This window comes from Pseudorca crassidens, chromosome 15, assembly GCF_039906515.1.
Source record: "Pseudorca crassidens isolate mPseCra1 chromosome 15, mPseCra1.hap1, whole genome shotgun sequence".
In the NCBI taxonomy this organism is placed as follows: Eukaryota; Metazoa; Chordata; class Mammalia; order Artiodactyla; family Delphinidae; genus Pseudorca; species Pseudorca crassidens.
This window is the reverse complement of record NC_090310.1, coordinates 3,134,823-3,153,580: the sequence shown is the minus strand read 5'-3', so window position 1 is coordinate 3,153,580 and position 18,758 is coordinate 3,134,823. Positions and strand designations below refer to the sequence as shown.

The 18,758-nt window shown below is 55.7% G+C and overlaps 1 protein-coding gene across 4 annotated transcripts in view; it reads right to left on the bottom strand.

Moving 5' to 3' along the window:
* Window positions 1-18,758, bottom strand: part of SDK1 (sidekick cell adhesion molecule 1) — an 826,998-nt gene that overhangs the window by 12,183 nt on the left and 796,057 nt on the right. For 2 of the 4 annotated variants that reach the window (XM_067705385.1, XM_067705386.1), the window contains 5 exons: window positions 8,973-9,137; window positions 5,833-5,970; window positions 5,595-5,711; window positions 3,259-3,379; window positions 2,749-2,878 (listed from right to left, as the gene is read on the bottom strand). In XM_067705385.1, the coding sequence (XP_067561486.1) occupies window positions 2,749-2,878; window positions 3,259-3,379; window positions 5,595-5,711; window positions 5,833-5,970; window positions 8,973-9,137 (671 nt within the window). The remainder of the gene's footprint in view (window positions 1-2,748; window positions 2,879-3,258; window positions 3,380-5,594; window positions 5,712-5,832; window positions 5,971-8,972; window positions 9,138-18,758) is intronic. The other 2 variants (XM_067705387.1, XM_067705388.1) reach the window with 1 other exon arrangement.

Below are 18,758 nucleotides of genomic sequence, written 5' to 3'. Positions count from 1 at the left end.
ACTAATATCAGACCAAATAGACTTTAAGACAAAATTGTTACTAGAGACAATGAGGGACACTCTGTACTAATAAAAAGGGTCTATCCATCATGAAGATACAACAGTTATAAACATATATGCACCTAGAAACAGAGCCTGCAAATACATGAAATTAAAACGGACAGAAATGAAGTGAGAAATAGACAATGTTAACAATGATAGTTGGAGACTTCAGTACAGCAGATGGCAGAAGATAAGAGTGTAGAAGACTTGAACAGCACCGTAAATCAACCAGGCGTAACAGACACACACGAAACTCACCCCACAGCAACAGCAGAGCAACACACCTTTCCAAGTGAATTCTTGCAGCACAGACCAGATGCTATGCCATAAAACAGGGCTCAATACATGTGAAAGGACTGAAAATATACAAAGTATGTTCTTTGACCACAATGGAATAAAATTAAAAATCAGTAACAGAAGAAGATTTGAGAAGCTCATAAATCTGAGGAAACTAAAACACACACCCCCCTAAATAACCAATATGGCGAATGGGTGACTTGTGTGGTATGTGAATTACATCTCAGTCTGGTTGTTTAAAAGATGTGGTTCAAAGGAAGTGCTCCCATTGGAGCTGGCACTCCCAAGATCCCTCTGTTGGGATCCCACGCATCTGCCTACAACTCTCCCAAATCATAAGGGTCAACGTCGGGACCCAGCAAGATTATGGAGCACAGAATTCTGGAAGAAAGATGGGCCTCATCCTATCTACCTGAGAACCCAGGAGCACACAGAGAGCCCAGACGTGCGAGTTCTTAGCCTGGACTCCACGGGGCCTTCGCTGGAGGCGACTACCACAGGCTTCAGGGGGGCCTGGAGCCCCACATTCAAGGTGAAAATCCTGGGTGGAGAGAGCATCCACAGCTCTGATCAACTTTCTTGAACCAAAAAGCATCTGTGGGACTCACAGAAGGAACCCCTTCCTCCAGGCACAGGGCTTGTCAAGGCCCCTCCTTCACTCAGCCACACGTCCAGGGGCTACGACAGCTCAGCTCTGCACAGCAGGTCTGGCAGGAGAGATGGAACTGCGAGCCCGAGGCCCATCAGTGTGTGTCTGGGGAAGACGTTCTAAAGCCTCGTCAAGGGCTTCCCTGGTGGCGCAGTGGTTGAGAGTCCGCCGGCCGATGCAGGGGACACGGGTTCGTGCCCCGGTCCAGGAGAATCCCACATGCCGCGGAGCGGCTGGGCCCGTCAGCCATGGCCACTGAGCCTGTGCGTCCGGAGGCTGTGCTCCGCAACGGGAGAGGCCACGGCGGTGAGAGGCCCGTGCACCACACACACACACACACACAGCCTCGTCAAGCCTCGGCTCTGATCTATTACGTGAGGACCCGAACAACCTCCTGGCAGGACGTACTGTGGATTCCACGTCCCTCTCCTCCCCTCCCCCCGCCGTCCTCCCTCCCTGCCTCCTTCCTCCACGTGTGTCCACGTGTATGTACTTAGGAATGCGTGTACGTGTGCACGTATGCGTGTGTGCATATGCCTAGCTCGGTGCCTGCACGCGTTTAATAGTCCTCCACGCAAATCAGCTGAAATCTGAATCTGAAAACACCCGCATGTGTGAGAGGAGCAGCAGACTGAATGCCTCTTATCAGCCCGTTCTGAGAATGCTTTCATGAACAAAGAATCCAGAACTGATGAATCCAGTCCTGACAGCGCTGGGAACGGCCACAGGTGCCTGGGAGCTGGGCTGCAGGAGATGGTGAGGGCGGGGGTCAGTAAGCTCTGGACACATTCGGGGGGGGTGTGGTTGTGTGGGTGTGTGTCCAGCCTCAGCACCTGCATGTGGGACGACCTTGGCCTCAGGCTTGTTGTGTGAACAAGGACGAGAACCGCTCTACCTCGCAGGGCTGGTGTGAGTGTTGAACGCACGTGCCCGGCCCAGAGCAGGCGCCCAGTTAGTGCTCAGCACACGCGGAACCGTGAAGAGTGCAGCCCGCAGAGCTGACGCCCGGTCACTGTGAACACCATCCGCGAGGCCTGACGGTCTAAGCGCAGCAGGCCCAGGAACCGAGGACAGATCAAGGCACGTGCTGGTGACTGTCTCTAATCGCTGAGCCAGAACGTGCTGGACGGCGGAGCTGCCCCTACCCGATGTGCTGCTTTTGGTACAAGCTGCGGCTTCCGTATCAGGAAGAGGCAGGTCGGTGTCTGCAGCGTTTCACTGGAAAATCTACAGCCCCTCAACCGTAGACAGATGTTCCTTCTGAACGTGTGCAGCGCTGCTTCTGCTGTTTTCCCCGTGCCCACGGCTACGGTACAGACGGGGGGCCCGGCGTCCTTGTGAACAGAGCACATGGGGCCGACGGAGCGAGCTGTACCACCCTGCCATGCCCTGCTGTCCCGGTCCCACCGTGAGCGCGTACACAAGCCACCATTTAAAAGACGCCATTCTATGGAGCCTCAGGGCTCAATAAGGCCTGAGTTCAGATCAGAAGGAAGGTGAGACTTATTTTAGATTAAATATTGATTTAGAGCATGAATGCCAAGGGGTGGGGCGGGCCTGCGCGTCCATCAAAGAGCTTGGTGAGTTTCATCCCTGTCAAGGCTCAGCACTGCTGAAACCAGTCTAGGACTGACCGGGCCCCAGCTCTCTACCGGCTGCTTCAACTGGTTTTGTTCGTGAACGTGAGAGACTGACTGGGGCGCTTGTGGGGGAAGCGGGGCCCCTGGGGAGGGCGGGGGCCCCGTGTAACAGGCACCCACCTCAGACTCCGTGGCATCCCCTGACTTCTCCTGGAGGGTCCCGCCCTCGGTCAGCGCGGCACCGTTGTACTTGTTGCAGATGTCCTCATCTGAGTAGTGTAGTCCGCCGGGGCTGGGCCGAGGCGGGGACCTGGGCGGGACGGGGACACCAGTTACCCCCGCACTGAGGCCTCCTGACCCACCCTCTGGCCTGCTTCGAGGCTGAGTGGGAGAAATCCACCGCCTCTGGCATCATTTTGGCCCCCAATGCAAACAGTTCGCAGTCCCCCTGCAGCTTCGCGTGACGCCCGCCCCGTCTGGGGCCGGGAGACCTCCCGAGACCGCGTCCCTGCACCTGAGACCTGCCCTTTTTTTCTGTCTCTGGAAATGTCTTTAAAACGTCCCTAACTCCCCACCACGCTGCCCCCCCCCGGCTCGGCGCTGCCCCACTGGGGGGCCCGTGGGTGTGGGCCCGGCCGAGCGGGTCCTCAGGTGGAGGCAGCACGGGGGCTGGAGCTGTCGCAGCCCTACCTGGTCCCGTTCTTCTTCGAGAAGGTGTTCTTCACGTTGAGGTGGCGGCTACTGAGCTCCAAGGTGGCAAATCCCCCGTTGTCCAGGGTCACGGACTCCTCCATGTTGGAGATGCTCTTACCTAAAGCCGGACGGGGAAACGAGCACAGATGCTTCAGTAAGCTGCTCCCCGATGGCCTGCTGGACGGAGCCCAGGGCCCGGCCAGCCTGCGTCAGCCCACCAGACAGGCAGAGTCAGGCTGCGGAGAGAGGCTGCACGTCAACCCCGCAGCAAAACGACGTTCGCATTTTGGTGTTTATTCTGCTCGACACCAAACTCCGAGTATTTTGATCAGTATTTTATTAAAGAGCACTCAGAATACGGTGAACTCTGTAAACCATTGAGGACATTAAAGATTCAATACATTTCAAAATAAAAGCCTCACAGTCATAGGACAAGACAGCAAGTGGAGAGTAACCGTATACGGGGTGACAGCTAGAGGGTGCGGGGTTTCTTGCTGCGGTCATGAAAATGCTCCAGAACTGACTGTGGTGATGATGGTCACACGTGTCTGTGAATGTAACTGAAAACTACTTAAAATAAGTCTATAAATACATATCAAAACATATTCTAAAATACATTAGCCGGCCAAAGTTACAAGTAACTCGAGGACAGGAAGAGGTCCCGGTGGCTCCGACCTCGTTTGGCATGAGAGTTGGTGTGTCCTCACGGCTGTCCCTCTGCTCGGGCTGGTCTAGCCCCCTTCTCCCTCCCCCACCTTGGGAGCCCCTCCCCCAGCCATCTTCCTGACTTATCGCTCACCGCCTCCTTCAGGTCACAGCTCAAGGGTCGTGAGACCAGAGAGAACTTTTGGACCCTGAAGTCTTCGCCCTGTGTTTTTTCTCTCCGTGGTGCCGTCACCACGTCTGCATTTCTCCTGTGCTGGCTTGTTCTCTGTGGTCATCTGTCTGTCTTCCTACCGGACTATAAACTCTTGGAGCACAGACCCAGTTACGCTCGCACAATAACGCTCTTAGTTACATCCCAGCCCCCGGGACGCTGCCCGAGCACACACCAGGGGCACCCTGTGTGTCTGTAAAATTCACCAGCCTTTCTGAACCGCAAGGGTCCTCTCTGCTGGGGATCCCACAGCCCTCACCTCACCTTAATGTTCTACTCGTGTGCAACGGGGAAAAGCCAGCAGAACACAGAGAGTGGTGAATGAAGGATGAAGCTGCTTGTGAGTAGGGATTTGGGTTGATGGGAGGAGAGCAGGTGGAAACTGTTATCGGAAGGGGACTGACGTCGTCCGAGGCAGCAGGATCGTGCAGCAGGGTTAGAACGAGGCTGCAGCGGCAAAGGTTTAGGTTCTGTGCGTCTCCCGGGCAGGCAGGGGGACATGCTGGTAGACAAGTGTTTCTTTTCTGCTTTCTTTCCCCCTGGGCTTCAATGATGACATTAAATGAATGCTCCAGGGTGAGGCTGAGTATCAGAAGCTGCGGGTCAGATCGGACTTTTCAGGTCTGTTTCCCAGATGGAGAAGAAGAGTGAAAGCGGGGAGATTTTCTCTGCGCCAGACATAGGATTCTGTAATAGCATTAGCTCAGTAAAGTGACATGCCATTCATACTCTGTAAATCCCGCAGGAATAAAATCTGACTTACGAACACTTGTTAGAAGTGAATGTATACAGAAAAAATAAATCCTTTCTTGGAGGGATGAATGGCTTAATGTTACAAAAGCAAATGGCAGGCACTTTAGGTGCCTGGTTTGATGAACCCTTCTGGTGCCGTGACAATGGTGCTGGGGGCTGGGGTCGGGGGATCTGCTGGCCCCCGCTTCACAGAGGTATCAGAGTGTTCCCAGCACCCCGTGAGGTTCCCTCACGGACCTTCGCTGCTTATACTTCTCCACTAAGAACACCCACCATTCTGCCTTCTAGAAACATCCATTCACTAGGTTGTTCCTGACCTCTCTGTAAACGGAGTCACACTGTATGGGCCCTTTCGCGGTCGGCTTTGCCCAGGTTTGTCCATTTCTCTAATGACGGCGACTCCTTTAGCAACGCCGCGCCAGGCTGTGCTGGGAACACCGGGGACCCGGCCCACAGAGGGCTCAGAGCTGCGATGCGGGACCTAAGGCAGGTGCTCACCCTGTGTTAGGCAGAAGCGCTGGGCCACAGACGCGATTCTGTACCATCCCCGAGCCACACCGAATGCCTGAGACGTGCCCCACTCACTGTCCTCATGATACTGGAGTGAGATTTTTCATCTGTTTAACGCTTTCCGCTCTCTAATCATCGCTTAACAAAATACTCCTGCATTTGAGCAACAGTGCAGATGAGGAAACAGACTCACAGAGGCCAAATGACCCAAAGGCCCACTTGAGGGCGGAGCTGGGACAGAATCTGGTGGCCGAGGTCCAGAGCTCCTGTTTCCCTGCACCTGCTGCCTCCGAAGGGATGTCTGTTGTGCCTGTTTCATCGAATGAAATGGAATGTGGATGTGGGCACCCCGGATCCAGGAGGGAAGCCCCAAACGTTTCAGCTCCAGAGCTCCCCCGTGGGGAGACGGGGAAAGGCAGGCGCCGTCCCACCTGGGCCGCAGCTCCCGTACTTCTTGTTCTGGCCGTGCAGGACCAGGGTGAACGCCACCAGCAGGATGCCGAGCAGGCTGGACAGCGCCATCACCAGGAGGAACCACCACTGCTCGTAGAACGGGGCCTCCACCTGAGCTGAAGGGCGACACGGGCACGGTCACGTGGGACAGAAGCTCCGTCCCTGCCGTGAGCGGGGGAGGGGAGGGCTCGGAGGCAGCCCCGGGCACGGGGAGGGTAAACCCCCCTGCCTGGGCTGGGTTGTCACGGGCAGACCGACCCAGAGACAAGGCTCTGGTTCCACCGTCTCTTTTGGGCCCAGGGTCCTGTCACCTCCCCACCCCCACCCCGCCGCTCCCACCCCAGAGACTTCACTGTCCTGGACCCTGGCCATCGTGTTTATATTCTCTCAATTTCATCTGCTTACAAATGTCGTCTGGGTTAAAGGGAGGGAGGAACAAAAGCGCCTGGGTTTGCTCGTCTCTCCCAGTGCTGGGGCTTCCCTCCCAGACAGCCCCCAAGTCCCCCGGCCACCTCCATCCCCGCTGCCACCCCCTGGGCCACCACCACCGCCGCCTGGGCCACCGGAACCACTGCTCAACTGTGTCGCCTCTTCCCGTTGTGCTCAAACCCTTGACATCACAGAGAGCGTTCTCAGGTGGGAAGTCGGCCCCTCCTAAAAGGCCTCAGTGCTGCCCCTACTGGCCTCGGGGTGCGGTCAGTCTAAGCCTGGGAACCCCGTGACCGGAGCCCTGCCCGTGCCGAGCACTGGACCCTCCCACACCTGCCCAGGAACCTCTGCTTGCACCCTCCGGCTGGGTGGGCCTGCCTGACCACCTGTCGGCCTCTCCGCTGCATCAGGGCCCCCAGCCCCGGAGGCTGGGCTGTGTTTTATCTATTTCGATCCTCCAGCAAAGCTGAGCCGAACAACGGGCCCCCCTTAGATAACGTTTTCCCAGAACGAACAGAAAAGGTTTCACTTGAAAGTTGCTTTGAAGAAGGATCGTCTTCCTCATGTTTTATTCTGTTCACTAAGACGAGAAAAATGGGAATTGCTTCTCGGTAGGTGTCGGATGGCCCTGGGGTCCCACTCGTGCCTTCCACGAGCTTCCCTGTTTCAGGGCATCAGACGTGAGGGACGGAACAGGAAGCCCATTACAGATGGAGCCCAAGGTCTGGCTCCCAGGAGCATAAACCCCCAGAAAAGACCTCTCCCTTATGCTAAATACCTCACTGGGTTGACGCGAAGCGTGTGCCCCCTGGGAACGAGGGGGACGTCTGCTCTGGATCACGTAACAGCCCAGGGAGCACTTTAAATCCAAAATACATGAGCTGGATTTCAGTCTGTACGTTAAGTCTTCCATCTAATAAGGCCAACACGTCCAAGCCGACCTCTGGGCAGTGGCGCAGAGCAGGCCTGGGCAGAAAGGCCTGGGCGGCTACAGGACTCCAGCCCCAGGCCGGGCTCCCCAACCCCGGTCTGCACAGCGGGGCCTGAGGGGTGCCGGCAGGGGACGGACGGCCTGCTGGCTTCTCGAAACCATGAGATGAGCGGACCGCCGACCAGCTGGAAGCCGAGGCCAGCGCGGGGGTGCGACGGATTTCAGAGGAACGGTCCAGCCACGGCGCCCCGTGACCTCAAGGGCCGGATCCGCATGCTCACGTAGGAACTAGCCTTTGCCACCGGCGACGCGCGTGTGCAATGAAAAGCTCTGTGCGTTTGGAATTGCTTTCTAATGATTTCTTGCTCATGGACCAAGGGAGGCATATCCTGAATTGCTGAACTGGGGTGATGGGTGCTGGGGGTGCCTTATTCTATTCTCTCTACTTTGGGGTGTGTTTACAATTTTCTTAATAAAGATGAAGGAAGCGAGGAAAATTTGACTTTTCTACGTACTGTTCGTTAAACAAGCGAGTGGTGCCCGGGTCCTTCCTGCGACCCCTCTCACTGAGCGCCCCTGGGATTCATGTTGCCCCTAGACCAGGGGCCTGAGCGCCCAAGACGCTACCCTTTCCCCAGGCTCACGACCAGGAAAGGATGAAGGATGCTTTCAATCTGAACAAGTGCAGTCAGCGGCTTGAACAAATGTGACTGCAGGGAAGGGAAGCAGATTTGTCTTGATTGGAAGGAAAGCTCTCGTGGCTTCTGGCCCGGACTTGGCCTGCTCCCTTGTCCAGATGACCTCCAGTGGCCAGCCCTCACTCAACCCCTCTACAGCCCGGCTCGCAATCCTGGCTGCACGGAAGGACCGCTGCGGAGCTAGACAATCATCAAGCCCAGACCTGTGCCCCCGGCGATGCAGTTGCTGTCCAGGGTGGGGCCCTGCGTGGCTGTTTTCTAAGCATTCCCGAGGGGTGACCCTAAGGTGCAGGCGGGGTGGAGACCCGCTTCTCACGCGTACCTGGGACCAGCCTCACCTGCCCTCCCCTCCCCGCCCGCTGGTCCTCACTGGGCTCCTCACCTGCTACTTCCTCTGCCTCGTCCCAGGCTCTCCTTCCCTGCAGCCGCCCCACTGCACCCTTCAAGACCCAGACCCGGGCTCCCTCCTCTGAGAAGCCCTTCCTGATTTTCGGGCAGTCACTTTGACCCCCAGCTGCCACACCCCTTGCCACGTCACTGGTGAGGACAGAGTCTGTCGCCGCTGACACTCGAGCTCTGGGAAAGGGAGCCCGGCCTCCCCGTGTGCCCTGCTCCGCCCAGGGCAGGGCGGGGGGCGGGCACCTCCCACTTCAGGCACAGGGCTCACCGGGGCCCCCGTGGGACACGACCGCGTGTCAAGGGCTGACACACTCCCCGGTGGCTGCTGGGGGCGAGCTTTGCTTTTCAAAACCAGCCCATGGCTCTACAGTGAGGTCGCGTCCCCTCATGGAGGGTCTTGGGCTCCACTTTGCCTGGGAAGCCTCCTCCCTGGGGGGACCCTGCCTGGCTGGAGCTGGTGGCTCCGGTGCTCAGGGAGAGAGGAGAATTCAGAACGGCTGGCGCACAGCGTGGTCGGGAGTGCGGAGCGCGCGGGGCCCGCGTCGTCCTCCCAGCTCCTCGCGAGGCGCGCGCCGGTCCTCCTTCCGTCACCGTGGCTCCAGGTCACCCTCCCTGCCCCCGAAGGAGGGGCATCGCCCCGGGATTCCCGCAGGGCTCCTACCTGACACGGCAGCAGGGGGGCTGCTGGGCTCCCCGTAGCCCACCTGGTTCACGGCCACCACCCGGAACTCGTAGGTCACTCCTTGCCTGAGCTTGTCCAGGCTGGCGGTGTAGGACGTGGCGCCCCGCGGAATGTCCTTCACAAACATGTCCCACAGGCCTTCATCTGCAGGGCAGCGAGAGCAGAGGTCAGGGCGCCTGCGCGTGGATGCCCACCCTGCCCTCAGCTCCCAGCTCCCTCCCCTGAGAACGGATGTGAGCCGGAGGCTGGGTGAGCTGCGGGGGCCGGGGGCACAGGCAGGAGAGGGGCCTCCCCCTGGTGACCAGACTCTGCTAAGCCTGCAAGCTGGGCAGAAGCATTTCCCCCGGTGCTCCCTGGGCCTCTGGTTTCTGACTGGATCTCACCTTTGGTGTAGGGTTCCGGCTGCCTACCGACCACCTCCTGCCGTGTGTCCCTAAGCCCACCTTCCAGACTCACCGAGGACACCCGCTGGCCCAGTGGCGCCTGCGCGCACCAGCCACTGACCTGAGTTCTCAGTCCCACTGCTTTCTAACTGGAAACGACAATCCCGCCGGCGGCTCAAGGAGAAAACTTTGAACAACGCCTCTTGTACCAGCCAGCCGCCAGCCTCGCGGTGATGCTGCCACGCTGTCCCCACCGCCTGGGGTGGCCGCTGCAGCGTGCTCGGCGCAACTTTCCGTCATCGATAACGGGTCGTGTGCTCTCGCGGGGCGAAGGCGCCGAGTGGCAGCTGGCATGGCGGTGCACGTGCTCTGGGACAACTAGTTCCCTCACCTGGGGACCCTGCCTTAACCTGCCAAACCGAACTCCCGAAGTGCCGCCCTTGAGTTCGAGCATCGTTTGGAAGCGCTGCAGCATCAAACCTGCCCTAAGACCAGCAGTTATTTAATCTATGCCCAGGTGCTACCGAATACAGGTATAAATTTTAAAAAATATACTGAATTTTGAACAGGCGCCGACACATCTATGTTCATAGAGCATTATTCACAGTGGCCAGAAGGTGGAGGCAACGCAGATGTCCATCAACACAGGAATGGATAAAGAAAAGTGGTCCATCCATACAATGAAATATGATTCAGCCTTAAAAGGGAAGGAAACTCTGATACCTGCTACAACGTGGGTGAACCCAAGGACAGGATGCTCAGTAAGTCAGAAACAAAAAGGATAAATACCGTATGATTCCACTTATAGGAGGTCCCTAGAGCAAATTCATAGAGACAGAAAGTAGCAGGGTGGGTGCCGGGGGAGGGGGAGGGGGGTTAGGGTTTGACGGGGACAGAGATTCAGTTTGGGAAGATGGACAAGTTCTGGAGGTGGACGGTGGTGATGGTTGTGCAACAACGTGGATATACTTAATGCTACTGAACTGTACACCTACAAACGGTTAAAATGGTAAATTTTATGTTATGTATTTTACCACAATAAAAATACATATTGAATTTCTTTAAGCCCTGACGTGTAGGAAAACATTAATAAAATTGAAATTGAAGCCAGAAAATCAGGTGCAGAGAAAAAGGAAGAAGCTAGACAGCCTTGGTGTGAAGCCTGCCTCACCGCACGTTAGCTGTGTGACCTCAGGGAGAGGACTTAACCTCTCTGTGCCTCATCTGTAAAACGGTGACAACAAAGGGCACCTACAACACAGGTGTGTTGCAAGGGTTAAACAAGTTAATATTGATAAAGTGCTTAGTAAGCAGTACACTCCGTGAGTGTCTGCAAAATAAAATATAAATCCAATCTCTGAGGAGGTCTTTCAGTAAAAAGTGGGCTCAGGGCCCAAAATGTTCATTTGAAATAGTGATCCTTCATGAATTATAAATTCTTTTATAGGCACAGGTTTGTGATCTTTTAAAAACAGCAGGAGATCTGGAGAGGAATCTCCATGCACATTTGAATATGCATACATACGTGCAGACAGCTTTACGGGGCGGGGGGGCGGTTATCTGGAAACCAACCTTATCACACACCCTGGAACACCAGATATGTTTGAGAGGATCACAGTAAACAGAAGGAGACAGCTAGTGTGTAAGTTGCATTTGCATAGGGTTTAGAGTTTGCACCGATTAAGCCCTTGTAGTCACAGGTTAATGAAGGAATGGATGTGAATGAGACCTGAAAGGCATAAATCTCTGTACAGGCAAAAAGGGAGTACGCTGATTATTTATTTCTAAATATTCACATTGACCGTAGTTTCTCACCAAGCCACCCATTACCACTAATAATGTCCAAATGGCAAGTCATAGATTAAGCCTTTCTTTTCCTTCTAAAAATATTAAGGTTTACACTCATGCTTGTCACATGTGATTTATTTCTGGTTTGGCAAGAAAGATCGGGGAATAATAGGCACGGAGGGTGCGTTTTCTCTGCACGTGCCACTCCCTCTGCCTGAAGTCCCCGGCGTGGTGGCGGGCATCCTTCCCCTCCGCCCCCTCTCACTCATCCACACATTCGATCCACAAACACTTAATGCTCCCTCTTCGGTCAGGCCCTGTTCCAGCCAACAGGGGATCAGATGAGATTTCTGCTCTCAGTGGGCTGTTTATAAGTCTATGGGGGAGGGGGGTGATGGAGGAAAATCAACAAGCTCATTGCACCTTTTCAGACTCATCTTTTTGAGGCCAGCCTTGACCCTCTCCTACACCCCTTCTGCCAATGGGCCTCCAGAACGCTTCTTCACATTTACCTGTCTGTTTGCACCACTGGGCTCTTGAATTTTTCAAGAGTTCAGTAAATATCAGTTGACCTGATTCATCTCCCCTTCCTTACTCCTTCCCTTCCCTTCCCTTCCCTTCCCTTTCCTCCTTCCATGCATCCTTCCATCTACCCATCCATCCATCATCCCTCCATCCCTCCATCTGTCCTCCCATCCATTCATCTTTGTGCCCCCACAGCCTTTCACAGGGCCTGGCACTGGCAAGCTTTCAGTAAATAATAACCACCACCATTTAATTTAGCACTTACTATGAGCAATTCACTGTGCCAAGGGCTTTAACCATTGAATAAACTGTGCAATATTTTCCCTCTAAAAGGACAGATCATTTTATGCTGTGAAAGAGACTGAAGAAAAAATACAGACTCTTGGAAACTGGATACTGCTTAAAGCCATTGAAATTAAGGGACTTAAGAGTGTGAAAGGCATTCCCAGACCATCTGCAGGCCTGAACACTGCTGCAGTGGGCTCTCTGGATGGCTTTTGCACGACTGTTTCTGTAATGCTTTCCTGCTTCTGCGGAAAAAGAATTACTTCCCCTGCCTCTACTGTCACCTAAAGTCCACATTTTATTTTAAGCGCTCTGTCATAGCTCCAGGAATTATGTGCATTTTTCATAAAAACATTTAAAAATATTGATACAGAATCGCAACACACGATTTACTTTACACTGAAAAACGCTGCGAGGGGCGGAGTCACGCCAAGAGAACTTCCTGCGGAAGGAAGCTCGCACTTTTATTCTGCTTAATTCTGCCTTTCCAGAATTAGCGTCCTCAGCGTTTTAGGCTGCACTTGTGGTCCCCTGGGCTATCTATCCACACTAACATTCACACCGCGATCACGGCAGGCAGAAAACCCCGGCGGCTGCCGACGCCTCCGCTCAGTCTCTCCACTGTGCATTGTTCCCTCGCTTGTATTATGTTGTTAAATATCTCAATAAATCAATGACGGAGAAAAGCATGTCTACAAATTAGGGGGAGAAATAACATTACAGAACTATTAAGCATAATGAGATTTGCGCAACTGATTTTCCACGCACCAGGATGATCCCCGGGCCTGGACTTACATTCTCAATCAATACCTGAGGGGGGTGCGGGCCCTCGTGCTTTTCTGGGGATGCATTCAGCCGGCTGTCAGACTCCCGGCGAGGTCACCCCGCCGGGTGCTCAGCAGACCCCAGCCTGCTTTCCCTGCCCACTGGGGGCGCTCCTACCCCTACATCACCCTCGTGTGGGGAACTCGTGATTGGCCCGAGGAGAGCAGTCGCTCGTGTTTCCCAAAGCCACATCCCTGGATGGCCGATGCCAGAGGCCTGAGGACCAGCCCTGCGGGCGGTGCCCGGACTTCGACCTTCCTGGGAGTCACGTCGACCTTCAGGCCAGGGCCTCCTGATGTCTGTGGCGGGGTGTCCGTGGCATCTTGCTGGGCTCGGTTCCCCTTCTTGGACTCCCAGCACCTTCTCGGCCTCTCCTTACTGTGACACTGCTGGGGAAACGCCACCTCGAGGTATGAAGGTGGGGGAACCGTGGAGAAATACACGTGGCAGAATGCTGCTCGATAGGCCGCACTCCGGTCACACACCTCCATCCCTGCCGGGCTCGGAAGGAAAGCTGCGTGAGGGTCCACACACGCACGTGCGTCCCACCGGCTGCTTTTCCTTTGAAGATATAAGCTCTGGGTCCCGGCTGCCCTGTGGCAGTATTTGTTTACTAAAGAAGGAGAACGGCTAATACTGAACATCCTCGAGGAGAGCAAGCACTTCCAGTCCACGCGGGTCACTGCCCCGACCGTACTTGTTTCCGGCGCTTGGCGCAAGGCAGCTTCTCTCCTGCGGGGCCGGCACCTTGCCGCCCAGGCACATCTGCTCCCGGCCGTGCCCTCGTAACCGGGGAGCAGGGACACCGCCCTCTCGAATCCCAGGGTCCACGCTCCACTTACCCTGCCGACGCCCAGAAGCGTGTGTCTATGGCAGGTTTCAAGGCAGGCGCCAAGAAAGACGTTTGACCTCGTGGACGACCCAGCAGGGTCTCCACGCTGAGTGAAACTGTCATTCACGGCCCAAGGGTTCTGGTTCCACTAAGCTCATAACCAGCGCCATGACGTCGGCTTGCAGCTCTGAGCCTGGGAGCTGCTTATGGCTTAAACGCTGCCATTTCTCTTGGTGTAACTGGGCTGGGTCGGAAATTGAGCTGAAACAGGTGGGGCTTACACCGGAGGCTAAATACATCTGATGATAAAATAATTGTATGTTATCCGATCCTTGTTGAAGGCAGGACACCAATGAGATGAACGCAGAGGATGGCCTGGGACCAGGACCCAGCCCAGAGAGAAACGGCTGCAGAGCCCGACAGGCTGTCAATTCGGGGTCATGCAGGAGAGAAGTGAACACAGGCCAGTGACAGAGTCAGAACTGCAGCTGCAGCCCTTGGGCTGAGGCGCTGACTTGGCAACTTCCGTGGATTTTAAACCTTCTGAAAAGCACTGATTGTTTTTCTTTGTTCAGTTGAAAAGTCCCACAGGCAAAGATCAGAAGGGGACAGAGTGAGTGGGGAGGGGCCTGGGGGCCCCCAGGAGGACCGCAAGTGGGCAGGGAGGGGCCCACGGGGACAGGGGCCCTGCTCCATGTAACCCCCTCTCCTCTCTGGGCTAAACACATTACGCGTGAAAAAAGCAACACAACGTCTGCCCTGCGTTGGGTCCATCCTAAATATGTATTTCACGGCTGCTGTGGAGAGGAAAATATATTTATAGTTCCTTTAGTGCCATTCTGGTCTATTGTGTAAATATGTAAATTAGGTTTCCCGATCTATACAGTAAAATGCCTCGGGACAATTTGTGTAAATAGATCATCTGCATATGCCCGCTGCATAGTTTCCACTGCCTTCCTGGGAGCTTAGCAACTCCGACTGGGAGGAAACCTTCGCCCAACCGGAGAAATGAACCTTCGGCAAGGCTGTCCTGTGGCGTCCGGGGCCGCGTCCACACTCGCTGACTGCCCTTCTCCAGGAGTGACGGGGGTGTGTGTCCTAGTCCGATGTGAATTTCACCAGCTGCCGTTCAATTCGGTGTTTTCACGTTAGGACATCAGCAGAATTTGCAGGGGTTCAAGTGAAGAGGCACAAGGCTGCAGGGCCACCTGCCCGGGCCGCTGGAGCCTGCTGGCCACCGTCCCCGCGCCAGCCAAGCGGACGAGCTCCATGCCTTCCAAGGGCAAGATGCAGATGAGGCCTGGTGGGGAGACGGCAGGCAGCCCGGGGCCCCCAGGGCCACCCGACAAAGGGGCTCAGTCTTTCCAGACGCCCGCGGTGACGGGAACCCGGGTGGCCCCCTATTAAAAACTACCCCTCCCAGGGCCCAACACCACTACCAAGCTCCCTTCAGACACCACTGCCCTGCCCGGAGAGGGTGTCTCGCCAAAGAGCCTCGGGGAGAGAGTGAGACGATGCAGCATTACTGTTCCGTGTAATGAGGCCTGTAATAGATGACAGCTGAGATCCAAAGCCCCAGGTACTGGCACGGCGTTTAAATATTGACAATCCGTAAATGCATTTCATCCGACTCCAGGCAGCTGCAGGCCTCCGTTAAGGGGGGAGGGCGTCTCTCAACTTTCAGCGGCTGGACGGTGAGGCCGGCGGCCTGCTCTGGCCCAGTCGAAATCGCTGGCGACCTGCTCTCCAATGTTGAGAAGGTGAAGCAGAGCCCTCGGGGCTCGTGGGAAACGACAGCGTCCTCCGGGTCAGCTTCCTGGCATGTCTTGGTCCCCGTGGGTCAGCTTCCACCTTCTGGTAGTGACCCGGGGAGTCAGACTGCCAGCTGCCGGCAGAAGGCTCGTGTCTGGGCGAGGCCCTCGGGTGTGGGGCGCCACCCCATTAGTGCTGCACCACCGTCCAGATTCCCAGAAGCTGCACTTGTAACCACCAAGCACCCTGTTTCCTTCATCGCAGCAGATGGATGAGCAGGGGCAGCATGAGGGGAAATGAACCAGCTCCCCAGGGAGCCTGAGAAAGCACCCTCCAACCCCGGGGCGGCCCGAGTGCTCACTAGGGCTAGGATTCCCATGTGCCTGCGTCTGGCTGGTGGGGGCCTCCGTTCCCCGCAGGCCGATCGCTGACATGAAGGTGCTCGTTTCAGAGAGACGGTGCACCTGACTGACCAGGGTGAGGAGACCATCCGTGGAGATTAAAAAAAAAAAATTTAAGCTCAGCTTTTTCTTTTGAGATAATTGTGGATTCCCACGCAGCTGTGGGAAATAGCACAGGCACCCCACTGTGTCCTTTATCCAGTGTTCCAACCCCCCGTCCCCCCGCAAGGGAAACTACAGTACAGCGCAACCGGGAAACTGATGCTGACGCAGTCCTGATGGGACCCTTTGCTGCAATGCTTGCACCTGGACACGTCTCTCCTCGAGAAACAAAAACCAAAGAAACTGTATGAGACTAAAAATAACTACGTGCATGCCCAGTTGGGACAAATTCTGGACCCCAAAGATACAGAGACCCAAAAACCCAACTGCCACTTTTGAAGAGACTGGAGCAAAAGCAGGGGGTTGGGAGCAAAAGCAAGGTACTGAGCGCGCCCCCTGCACACTACACCACCCAAGAGGTGGGCAAAACACCTAAGTCTCCCCTCTGGCCCGACTCCTGGATACACCCCTACCCTCACCCCACGTGAGGAACACACTCGCTCCACCCCCTGCCCCGCCCCTGTCAGGGCGTGAAGCAAGGGAGGCTGTTGCTTGCTCTCGAGCGCCCCCTGCTGCAGCAGGGGCCTCAGTAAAGCCTTGCCTGAATTTCCTGTCTGGCCTCTGATCCATTTCTATTGAGGAAGGAGGCCGAGAACCCTGGTGGGTAACACTGATCCACAGCGTTTCCATCGCCTCAAGGGTGCCTCGTGTGGCCCTTTTGCAGCCACGTGTCCACTGGGATCCTTAACTCTTGTCGGGGAGACAAGCTTTCAGGTAGAAGGAAACGACTCCGCGTGTCCTCTAGAGCAAGGCTTCCTAACCTTTTCTTGGTGCCGTGGACCCTCTGCCAACCTGCTGACTCTGAAGGACCCCATCTCAGAATGGTTTTCATGCGTAAAATAAAACTGAAAAGGAAACCAGTTACATTGGTGGCGCTCCTAAACGCCTGGCAGCAACCGCAAGTTCACAGTCACGTCCGTCTCCCGGTTAGCGAGGAAGGTCTGGATCGCGTGGGTTTTCTTGGCACCCTGGTTAAGCTACGTGGTCTTTGGAAGATGTGGTGGAGAGACGTGCATGGAGGGGACACCCTCATCCCAGGGAACCCAGAAGTCTTCGCTTCTTCACGAACGCTTTCGATGAGAAGGTCTAGCAGGGTCTGCAGACGACCGGAATGTCAACGCCGTGGTGAGCAGGAACGATCTCGGGAGATCTCTGCACACCTGGCACGTGACGTGAACGGAGCTGTGATTTCTACTGCTGGTGGTGTCACAGGTACTGCGGCTACTTACGTGGGTTCTCACCTACGGTTATGGGTTGAACTGGGTCCCCTCATCGTTCATACCTTCAAGGCCGAATCCTTAGTATATCAGAATGCGACCTTATTTGGAAACAGGGTCTCTGCAGACATAATTAGTTAAGATGAGGTCATGACGGTGGGCCCTAATCCAGTATGACTGGGGTTCTTCTAAAACGGGGAAATTTGGACACAGGAACGCAGGGAGGAGGCACGTGAAGAGGAAGGTAGGGGTCTGGCTGACGTTCTGCTACAGGCCAAGGACCCGCAAAGGTTGTCAGTGACACGCCAGAAGCCAGGGGAGAGGCCTGGACCAGATCCTCCCCGATGGCCCCCAGAGGGAACCAACCGTGCCGACACCTCGACCTGGGGTTGCAGCCTCCAGACCTGAGAGAGAACACGTTTCTATTTTCTAAGCCACCCAGTGTTTGGTACTCGGTTACAGTAGCCGAGCAAACTAACACGTGTTTATAAGTGAAGGAAAGCTAATCAGTTAGAGGGCTAGTGAAGATAAACACGTGTTTTTTCCCGTCGAAGCTGATGGAGCCCCTTGGTGGACCCGAGCAAGGCAACCTTTGCAACAAACGCTCTCCTTGGATTTGGGGAGCAAGCAGCTTTGCCTCCTGAGGCCAGTGCAGCCTCCACTGCCTCAGTCTGGGCACAGACCTCACAGGGCCTTTCAGCCACGGCATTTGGGTTTTTTGGTTTGTTTTTTTTGCGGTACGCGGGCCTCTCACTGTTGTGGCCTCTCCCGTTGCGGAGCACAGGCTCTGGACGCGCAGGCTCAGCGGCCGTGGCTCACGGGCCCAGCCGCTCCACGGCATGTGGGATCTTCCCGGACCGGGGCACGAACCCGTGTCCCCTGCATCGGCAGATGGACTCTCAACCACTGGGCCACCAGGGAAGCCCGCGGCACTTGTTGATCTCCGAAAGTGCCCCGGGTCAGATGTCGCCAGCAGAGAGCTGGCTGGCTCTTCTGGGTCCACTGCTTTCAGAGGTACGGGGGGAACAAGTGACCACAGAGGCCTCTGGCGAGTCCAGCCCCGTCACGGATTTGGGACCCTCCATTTCCAGAAAAGGCCAGATGCCCTGCTTATCAGAAACTGTCGGGATCTCCCAGGCCCGGGGGCTGAACATGGGCATTCTTGAGCCAAAGAAGTATTCACATCGCCTTTGTGTAGAAACTGTTTTGGTTTTATGTACTAGGTTTCTCCTTAGAAGTTTCTAGAAGGCACTTCTAAGTAATCTTTCAAAAGCCGTTTGGTGGGGAGGAGGGACGCCCGTGACGTCTGCGACTTTGGGGCTCTTCCCTCTTGGTCTAAGAGCTTCTTTAAACATCACACTGAAGTGCTCACAGCGCTGTAGTCCACCTGGAGGCGGGGCCTGGCGATCACTTTCCAAGTGCGTCCCTGGCACGCCGTGTATTTTCACGCTCGGATGTTCCTGCTGAGCCGTACGGCCGTCTGAAGGTCGCGGTGAACGTGCCCGGGGCTCCTGCGAGGGTGATGCCCCCCCAGCTCCAGCCGTAACATCCGACTCAAACCATCCCTCACTTTCCAGTGGTGCCTGCCCTTAGGT